Source organism: Pagrus major, chromosome 24 (assembly GCF_040436345.1).
Source record: "Pagrus major chromosome 24, Pma_NU_1.0".
Classification (NCBI taxonomy): domain Eukaryota; kingdom Metazoa; phylum Chordata; class Actinopteri; order Spariformes; family Sparidae; genus Pagrus; species Pagrus major.
In genome coordinates, this window is record NC_133238.1 from 12,286,408 (window position 1) to 12,297,013 (window position 10,606).

Sequence of the window (10,606 nt, forward strand, 5' to 3'; positions counted from 1 at the left end):
CAAATGGAGTCATTCCCCTCCCCCTGTGCACAGAGACTGGGTGAAGCAGAGCTGATATAACCCTTCCTCTGTGACTCTTTGAACTCTGAAGGGCTGAGTGATGATGAGGGCCTGTAATGTTTGTTTGCACATGTGTTGTGTGAATGTTTCTTGGCTTTTGACAAAGTTTGACTTGTATAATGAAGCTCCACTCGCTCATTCTCAGGTTAAGAGCAGGAAGGTCTGCTGGCGCTCACTAATAGCTCATTAGCCGAAGTGATGGTTACATCATAGGGATGTTTTATAACGCAAGATTACCAGTTAAACCAGGCTTACTATAGTCAATTCTGCTTCATAAAGACGATTTAAATACATGTCTAAAAATGTTACAATCAATCTGACAAATTGACAAAACGGTATTTCTCCTCGAAGGTTCCTCTTTACTGTTGTACTGTCTGCATGCAGAACACTTGTTTGCTGTGCATATTTGCTTTTAAATGCACTGCAATCACAGGGAAATTACTACGCAAATTTGGCTGTAGTCTCATAGTAAGCAGCCATTTGGCATCAATTAAATGATACAATAAATACAAGAGGGCCACACAGCCAATCTGAGGGTATTTAAACAGCATAATCACCATATGGAGTATGTTAAATACTTGTATCCCTGGCTGGGGTCCTGCTTCATCATGTACATATTGTTTGATCCATGATAAGTGCGGGTCCGTCCTTGTTTTCTTCCAGGTTTTTAACATGAACACTGCATGTCGTTAGCAAAGTCACTGACGGAGGTTATAGCGCTGATGCCCTCCCCAATCTGCACACACAGAAGTTCCCCGACAGGGAAAGCACGATGAATGACCAAACTGTTAACTCGGACATTATGAGCATGCAGGTGCAAGATGATGCTTTTCTGTATTGTTAAACTTTAGTTTAGAGGCTTACTCTGCAGGATTTGTCAGTTGCTTTTTGGGAAACCACCAAACACGACTCCCCAGAGAAACAGAGCATCGGTGGTCGGGCGAGCTACAGAGTGGAAAAGAGACCAAACAGCGGTAGCTTGGATAAAGCAGTGAATCAGAAAAATAAATGATATTTGGTGGTTATGTTCTAAAGCACAAAAACAATCCTGTGGGAAGGTGCCTCATGCTGAATTCTGTGTGAATTCAGCCAAAGCGTACGCTTCATCCTGTTCAATGTGTGTGGTCACTGGCCAGCCCTGTGAGCGTATTTCAGCCACACACCCCATTTTCAAACAGACACAGACCTGTAGCTCTCAGTCAGAGTTGAGGTCCATTAAGCAGGCTATGTGTAGAATCGTCATTGGGCAGAAACCTACGTCTAGTCACGTGGTGAAATGCTACCAGACTAAAATAAATGTTCATGATCAATTTAAGATTATACCATGAATACCCTTTTAAATCTTGGCCGGCACAAACCGTTTTGCAGTGAACAGACCGAGCTAACAGACGTTTTGATCAAAATAAACTCTTCTGAGCTCACTGCTTCTCTTTTTTTATTGTTTATTTGGCTCTGAGCCTCCTTTATGAAACACCCCACAGTACCCGTGTATTCTTGTTATACACTGTCCTCAGATCAGTTACATTATAGATAAACACAGCAGCCGTCAGACCTGAATGACAGCATACAGCGTGTTTGAGCGGGAGCAGTCGTGGGAACAGTTGTAATTTCACTTCCAACAGCCAGGAAACTCGGGACTCGGAGACGCAGCAGTTGGCTTCGATTCAGGCAAATCTAATCGGTAACCATGGTTACAGGCCGTCTGAATACAGTGTCACCACCATCTCCCAAATATACCACAAGTGAGGACAGAACCAACAGTCGGTATCACAGTGCAGCAGCCGGTGTATCCTGCCCCCATCCATCAGGTGTGAAGATGTAGAATGCTCATTTAAACACACATTCAGAGCGACTGTCAGTTTCATAACATGATCCGAGAGCATAAAACGCTCACTGTTAAATTCTCCTTCAACACTGTTTGTCCTCAGTTTAACCCCGAAGCAAAACACTGTTGTCAGAGACAATGAGTCAACCCCCAGAGGAAGACTGAGCGCAGAAACCAGTGTTACCCCAGCAGATTTCTTGATTACCGTTTCTCCCTGTAGGCTCCCACAACAAGGAGCCAGTGGCCTCCTACTGCAACACCAACATGTACGCCTCCTCAGCCGCCCAGGAGAGGAGAGAGTCCGCCGAGGAGGGGGAAGACGAGGAGGAGGATGAGGACGAGGAAGGCAGGGAGGAGGAGGAGGAGCAGAGGCCCTTGTGTTCTGGCGTGCTGGGCTACCCGGTGGTGAGGGACCACACCCTGGGGCTCGGGCTGAGCGGCGCTGCAGACGCACAGGCCGGAGACAACACACAGAACCAGACATATAAAGGTGACGACAAAAACATCCACCTCGTCTGTTCATACAGTAGTTTATTTTTAGCTCAAGAAAGAAGCCTTTTCGTAAACAGATTTCTATTTTTGTCGAGCGGAATAACACGAGGAGACAGTTTTAATTACATCCGTGTTAAACAAATCACTTTCTTGTTCAAACGGACTCAAAATTTCCTGTGAATCTGCGAGCTCGCCCTCTAAAGTTTCACTCCACAATGGTAATTGGCTCAGAAGTTAATTTAGAAAAGCCCAAAAAATCCCTAAGCCCCAGAGGAGGAATGTCACACCTATTAAAAATCCAAACAAGGATTATGTGTCATTATGGTGAAACCTAAAACCGCCTCAGTAATAAAACGTAAGAGGATTATATCCAGCAACCGGTCGGGGGTCACCCCCCTTTTGATCGTAGGTCGCGACTAAATAAAGGATTTACAGGAAACATTCTGTAAAATGGTGTTGTTGACATCACAGTATCTGGTGAGTCAGGTCATGTTTAATTTATTTAGGAAAGCCGAGATTGTGGTTTTAATTATTTACTCAGCTACTGTGAAAATTAGACTCTGCGATACAAGTAAGTTATAAAATCCTCAGCTGCATCTGGAGTCGATATCCCCGGCGAGCTCCGGGAGAAATCCTCACTTTCACAGTCCGCCTGCTGAGACACGTCGAGCACTCCAGTTGGTGTCTGGGGCCCGACCTCACATAGCCTCTAGTCGGAGGAAGCCTCTGTGCAGTCAACTTAAACCCCCATAAAATCATCCAGTGTGAACAAAAGCTCCTGCACGCACGCACACGCACGCACGCACGCAGGTACTCCCTATATTTTAACTGCCAAGTTAAACTCGGCGTGATTCCTCCTCCTGCATTGGGGAAACTGTGTCAGCGTGATGCTTTGATAGTAATATCCCATAATTCAACTGCTGCAGCCTTAAGAGGATTTCTGCCAGAAGAGAGAGCAGAGCCATATTGATTCCTATAAACAAACATACAGAAAATGTCAGTTTAATCTCCAGCCATCGCCTGCAGAAAGCCTAAATGAGAGGAACTAAAATCCCACTGGTGTGATTGTCAACCAGGGTCAGACTTGTGTTTTCATCTGTAGGATGGATGTTAGGATGCAGGAGGTGGTGAGCTCATCAGAGCTTAGTAAAAGCTAAATGATGAGAAGGCACAACACAGGAAGATGCTTCCCCTGAGGAACTGTTCTAATAACACACCCTGTTTTGTGTGTGCGTGTGTGTGTGTGTGTGTGTGTGTGGTTGTGTGTGTATTCACGTCTGTTTGCACACACATCTCTCCCTCCAGAGCTCCAATCAGAGGAGTGGGTGCGTCAGCGTCCCAGCGAGGGTGCGGAAGAGTCGGCCCAGTGTCAGGAGACGCCGGCCGGGGAGGATGACAGCGACACAGACCTCACCTACGGAGAGGTGGAGCAACGGCTGGACCTGCTGCAGCAGCACCTCAACAGGTGGGGAGACGAAACGGCATGTTGTCAGCCGAACAACACACGCTACTTAATAACGTGGCCTCTGGCTGTGATGATCTGTGGTCTCATTTATATAATCCTTCAGAGGCTTTATCTCAGATCCCATCATATCATTGTTTCAGAGGATATTCTGGAAATCAGGTGGCTTTTCAATGTGGTTTTCACACCTTTAGAGGGAAATTCCACTCATTTCACACATGAAAGTGTGTTTATAGGTGTTAGTTTTTTACTACTGCATATGTGGAAAAAGCCTTGAGTGTCTCCAGAGGGAGCAGTGTGAAGTCTGATAAATGCCCTCAAGTGATGTCACTAGAGTCAGCACCAGTTGGTGCCAAAGACAAGTTTGAGACTGATTCAAATCTGGAGATGTGGAGTTAGAAAGAAGTCAACTTGAGACTAGAAGCTTCAGGCTCAACCAGCATAACAAACCTGAACCTCAGAGTGAACTGTCCAAGTGCACTGTGGGTAATAAAGGCACAGGGGACTCATTACAGAAATGTGTTAAGTCTGACATGTTATCTTAACTCAGTTTAGATTGATTAGTTTTTTTCTGTAAATGAAACATAAAAGGACTCTTTGTTTTTGAAACCCGGTTGTAAAAAGTGATAAATAAATGTACCTTGTACCTAAATTAGGATGCCATAGACCCCTATTCAGAATTACTGGCTGCACCAATGAGAAGCTAACACTGACGCTAGGCTGTTTATTTTAAATTTCCCAGAACACCTTGTTGTTTCTTGTCCGTTACAGCAAGCCAGTGACTGAAGTGAGACAGCTGTTGTCCTGTCATGCCTGTATCTGTGTTAAAGTGTACACGGGACTGCCTGCATCCATGACAAGTGCTGATTGAATAGTCAAGTGTTCAGTTCTAGTCAAGGTCTTTGATAGTGCAGGAAAGTGTTCAGAAATAGCTTCTGTAATACGAAAAATCCTATATTTTAACTTAAGATAGTCATTTAGGACATTTTTCTGTAATGAGGCCCCAGGGTTTGACCAGAAAGAAGATATAGATCCCTCTTTTTAGAAGCTGTCTATAGTGAGTCTGATAATGTTAAATCTTCTCTTTTTGTAGTTTTCATTATCACATAAATCCAGATGAAATGAATGGAAGTGATTATTTCAAACTTTTAGCTGGAGTCTGAAGCACAGAAAGTCTTCTTTCAGAGATGAGACTCGTGACCTTTAGATAACTAAAAACACTTTGTGATCCTGTTTGACTCAGTTTCCCATTATAGGCTTTTTTTTTTAATTTTACTTCAACTTCATTTCCACAGCCGTCTCTCAGAGCTCGCAGCATTTCTGCCTGTAATTGGCAGAAAATTCCCACAGAGACATTTTTAAGGCCAGACACCCGCCGCAGCCGTGTTAATGCAGAGAGCGGACAGTGCGAGCAGCTTGGTGTGATTCTCAGCTGGTGCACTGATACAGATGAGGGGGAGGCAGACAGTCAGCAGCTGTCTATTTATAGCACGCAGCCACGAGATGCAGACACATTGCAAAGACTCTTGACGTCATCCTGTGAGGTCTGCATGCTGGATGTCATGGTGAAGTTGCAGAGTGCACTTACTAGGAGGAAACAGGCGAGAGTTTATCTGAGGAGGCACAGGAACAGACCGGAGCCAAAGTGTTTATGTGGACCTACTGTCCTCTGAAGAGCCGAACAGGCTGCTGGCAGAGCGACAGAGGCTTTCCCCTCTCCCTCTGTGTTTCCTCTCTTTTTTGCTGATAAACTGAAAAAAAAGGAGTGTGTGGAGAAACGAGGTGATTCACCATCTCAGACACTCCATGCTATGATGTAACTTGCTGCATTAGGTGATGACACACGGTGCAGGTGTTCGGTATTTCTCTACCTGCCTTACAGAAACAGAAACTCTGCTGCCAACATCAAAGCTCACAGGTACATCAATATTAAATATAACTGGCAAAGATCTGAAAGAGGGGATTGCAGTAACTATTGTAAGACAAAATAATACTTTATCTGTGCCTACATCTAACGTTTACATCGTTACATTTCAGAGGGAACTAATGTACTTTTTACTCCATTACATTTACTTATCACAGCTGCTGCTGTTATTTCTTATTTTGGACACTCAAGCTTGTGAAAAACTTATAAAATACACTGCATTGTTTTAGTTAAAATCAGCTTCCCTTCAACCAGATACAACATAACAGTGCTGCTTAAATCCTCTGGAATCATTATTGAAACTTAAACTTGTTATGGAGTATTTTTACTTTATTAAAAGTTTAACATTACTTATCTCTTTAGGTTTATGAAGCTGACATGTCACAGTTCCTCCTCTTATTGCATTTCAGAAGCGCTGTAATTCTCCTTTTCCAGTGAACCACCTGCAGTTGTAAGGTTTTAAGGTTTCAGACTCCCCCTAGTGTTTGGTATTAGTATTGATCACCCATCCACCACCCCATAATGATAATAGCAGTGTGTCTCACTGTAATTAAATACATTTTCAGACCTTTCGCTTCATGCCTTTCACACTGACATATGAAATCTCTCCACTATTCGTATTGTTTTGTGTTCCTGAGAAAAGTAGGATGAAAGATAATAGCTGTCATCATATTAATCACAGGGCTGACAGTCTAGCAGCAGTGATGAGATCAAATTATTGATCCCTGTGGTGAAACTGGGTCACTGCAGAAACAAGACGAATGGAGAACAAACATAAAGCAAACGGTGGCAAAGGCAACACAACATTAAACACAGAGTTTGTGGGTGTTATAGACCTGATTTAATCATACTGTACTGAGAACTATTGATTGTCATCAGTATTTAAAATTACTATTGATTTGGAAAACCGAGCATCTAAACAATCAACTCTCAAGACTCATTTTGCTGCATAAACAATCCATAAAAATATTAAATTTGTCCAGAACCAATTAATTAAATTCAAGAACAAGTCTAAGTTAAAAAAAAGTTTAAATTAAACTCTGTTTTATTCTCTGTCCGTCCATCAGACTGGAGTCCCAGATGACGTCAGACATCCAGGCCATCCTGCAGCTCCTCCAGAGGCAAACCACAGCCGGTCCCCCCGCCTACAGCACCGTCACCTCCAGCCCCGAGTACCAGAGGCCGGCCATCAGAGTCCAGCCGGTGTCTGCAGTCCAGACAGATCTCAGCCTCGCTCCCGCTCCCGCTCCGCCTCGGCCACAGGTACTTCACTCTGCTTCAGCACCGAGCCAGGGAGGAGGGGAGGGTTGATTTTACATAACATGCTGCATTTTTAAAAGAAGAAACTGCTGGTGTGTGACACAATTACAGTATTTTACAGTTTGGCTCAGTTTCAGTTTGGCTAAAAATGTAAATTCAATTAAGTAAAACACAGAAATTAAGTGAAAGAACATGACACCCTCCAGGTGAGAGTGGGCCTTGTGCATCCACTGCAGAGCGTCCAGTGTCCAATGTGTCCTTAGTTACAGGTCTGTAGTCATGGAGAGGATTTCTGTGATTTTAAAGCAAAAGTGAGACGTTGAAATGTGATTTCTGCTTTTCCTTAAAATTAAGTAAACTGAATATGTTTGGGTTTTGACGTCTTTCTCTGAAAAAGACAAGTAATTAAACATGTAAGCTTTCACTCTTTGAAACTTTGGTATTTGGTATTAAAAATACTTTGGATTTGAGTAACTGAAGTAAAAACACATGTTTGTAGAGGCATCTTCAATGATTCAGTGATCCGTCTGCTTCCTAATAAGTATTCAAACTTGAGTCTGTATTCTGCTGTGAGCTGTGAAAACTGAGCCATGGTAAAACACTGTAAATGTTTCCAGTTCCTATCAGACTGTGTCAGGAGCGGGTCAGCTGCTTCTGTCCAAACACACATTTGTACGGTGTCTGTGTGTCGTCTGTTTCCTTTCATCTATCTATCTGTAGTGTCTCTGCCAAATGGCTCATGACGCCCACTGTCTCCCTCAGAGCCCCGGCCCAGAAAAGGCCCAGAACAATTCCAAAGAAACCTCCCCGGTCCTCCTTCACACAGAGACTCTTCCAGACGGGAACTTCGCCGCCACACACACAGAGCAGAGACACACACACAACAGCGCGGACTCTCTAGAGCAACAGCAGCCTCCGAGGTTCCCCTCGGGCCGACAAGCCTCTCTACCTGACGTCCCCAGCAGCTCAGGAATGTTGGGACTCCACAGGCCAGTTTCTGACCCGGGGCTTCCAGGAAAGTAGACTGCCGGTCTCCTCTCAAAGCTTGACTCAGGGTCTAAGAAAGAGACTGAATATGCAAAGGAAACAAACTGTAGACTTTTCTTCCATTCCTTTTGGGAAAAATCTGCCCCGCCCTTCCAACTCTCTGATGTATAAAGTCCATTTATACAGAGGTATTTATACACTATATTATTAACATATGTAAAGTCATCATCTTACCGTGTACATACTTCAATAGAACACTGCCAGCAACACGAGGCACCTGATGTGCTTTTTCTAAAGAGAGATATGCATGTTTCTGTTTCTCATGGTTCCTTTTAGTTTCTGGTGCATGTTCCTCACACACACTGCAACTCACCAGGCAATCAGGTGTGATCTTGGCATGCTTACAGACTACTGTAGCTATCAAGTCTCATTTTCTACGACTCTCCCCCTCTCCGCGGGGACAAAAGCTACTTGAAACTCCCTCCGAGGCATTTCTATACTCCACACCGCAGCTTTGAAGTTCATCTTTTATCTGCAGCTCCGAAACGATCGGCGACAGTGGAGGTCTGTCTGTATATTTAGCGTGCCTACTATACACAACATTGCCACAAAAATCACTTCTTATTCAGCTCCAAGTCCAGACCGCAGTGGAACAATAATGTGTGTCGACATCTCATAGCACAACAAGACTGTTGTCAGTCTTTGAGAGCAATAATGATGAAACGAACTGACTTTAATACGCTCTGGAGGTTATTTTATACAAACCAGAGCGAAGAGAAAAAAAAAACAGCATTTTATGTTGTGAATTTATTTGTTAGGATCCGTCTCAAACATCAGGGCGTTTCAGTGGTTAACTGTAAATGTTCAACACAACAAACTGAATGCTTAAATTGTGGATTTTAGTAGATTTAAAAACATAGAAACACCTTATAACCACCTGCATCATGTCGATATTACGTAAGCTTGGTTGTGGGGTGTTTGCAGTCAGTCAAGATGAGGATGTAACGGACATTTACGCCGAGGCAGTTTGGGGATTTTAATGACTTCTACTAATACTCGTACATCATCTGACACGTGTAACTAGTTACTCCCCAACACTGTTTGTAATCTACAGCTCTGTAAGTTCCTTAATGTATATTTTTGACCCATCAGATTTTCAGGAGACCCACCTTGTTGAAGTACATTCTTCAATCATTGTCGCAGATAAAGAAAGGTTGTAGAAATGATTAAAAACCCCGAACTGCCTCAATTTAATGTCCTTTACAAGTGTGTGTAAACGACTGCAGCTGTCAGACAGGAAGTGACGTTCTGAATCTTCTTCACAGCCGGAGGGAAACTCTGACTATCACGCGATAGTTTTTGGTTGCATGCTTTAGGTCTTCCATTATCTTCTTAAAAAGACAATTTAATCATCACTAACAAAGCATCATCAGAAAAACCTAAACATTAAAAAAAAAAAAAAAGTTCATGTTTCGGGCCGAGGACGCAGCTCAGCCTTCAATAGCCTTAGCTTTATAAGCCTGCTCTAGCCTTTACAAACAACATGGATCCAATGCAACAGACACCTGCTTCTCCACCGTCACACATGTAAATGTACTGAACCTGAACGTTTTTAGGCTGAACTGCATGACGAAAATTAGCCATTTTAGATTTCTTAACTACACGAATTCCCACACGAGCTCATGTATTGCATGGAGACTGCACTCAACTTAATTATTAAAAAGGTCTCAATCAGCTGTGTGTGACATGTATCGACGCATAAGGTCCAGCACATAAAACTCAACCAGAGATTTAGAAACAACGGTTAGACCTATTTTTCTAAAACAAAGTATTTAATTTGCCATTATTTTTCTATGTACCTTGTTTGTTTTTTAAAAAGCCCCTGGTGTTAGTTAGAACGGTGTGGACTGCTGGTGGGATGATGAAGGTGATGAATGCACTGCAGAGCCTCTCAATGTAGCAGCAAGACGTCAGTGACGGGCAACACTTTGAGCTTCGTGCTGTTGAAATAGTTTGTCTTGAGTTGATATTGCACATTGATTTTCATGTTTCTACATTTTCCGTCTGAACGTACTCAACTCTTTACTCTCACATAAAGTCCGATGGAAACCTCCTCGCCCCTCGGTAATAACATCAAAAGCTCATGTTTCCTACGCTTCAAGAGGAGCTGAAGTGAAGAGGTGATGGCAGGATTAAGATGGACAACACAGATGTTTCCAGCAGGACGCGGGGTGTTTTCTTTGATAAGCTTTCTTTCCAGAGCACAGATGTAGAACAAAAGTTGCTGAGGCCTAACTCGACATGTCCAACGGCCTGAAAAGAGTCGTCCACTGAACTTTCATGGGATTTGCAAACTTTTGCACAGAGATTAGAAAAACTTGCTGTACTGGATATAAATGTCACTTTTTAAATCTAGTGCTGTTCACAATTGTTTTTATGCATTTTTTAAATGTTTGCCACTGTATTTTATACAATGCAACACTTAACAGCTAATTTGAATGTTTCCGTTCTTAACTATATTTAAAGAAATTAAATATATTGTGTAAATAGACTGGGGAAAAAATGCGCAATTGTATAAATTAATAAACAGAATGCA

General features: G+C 42.9%; 1 protein-coding gene across 1 annotated transcript in view; it reads left to right on the forward strand.

Moving 5' to 3' along the window:
- Positions 1-8,282, forward strand: part of kcnh7 (potassium channel, voltage gated eag related subfamily H, member 7) — a 69,488-nt gene extending 61,206 nt beyond the window's left edge. Inside the window, exons 13-16 of the mRNA XM_073462168.1 lie at positions 2,106-2,375; positions 3,683-3,842; positions 6,831-7,026; positions 7,786-8,282. Of these exons, the coding sequence (XP_073318269.1) occupies positions 2,106-2,375; positions 3,683-3,842; positions 6,831-7,026; positions 7,786-8,046 (887 nt within the window). The 3' untranslated portion in view covers positions 8,047-8,282. The remainder of the gene's footprint in view (positions 1-2,105; positions 2,376-3,682; positions 3,843-6,830; positions 7,027-7,785) is intronic.
- The last annotated feature ends 2,324 nt before the right edge of the window (positions 8,283-10,606 follow it).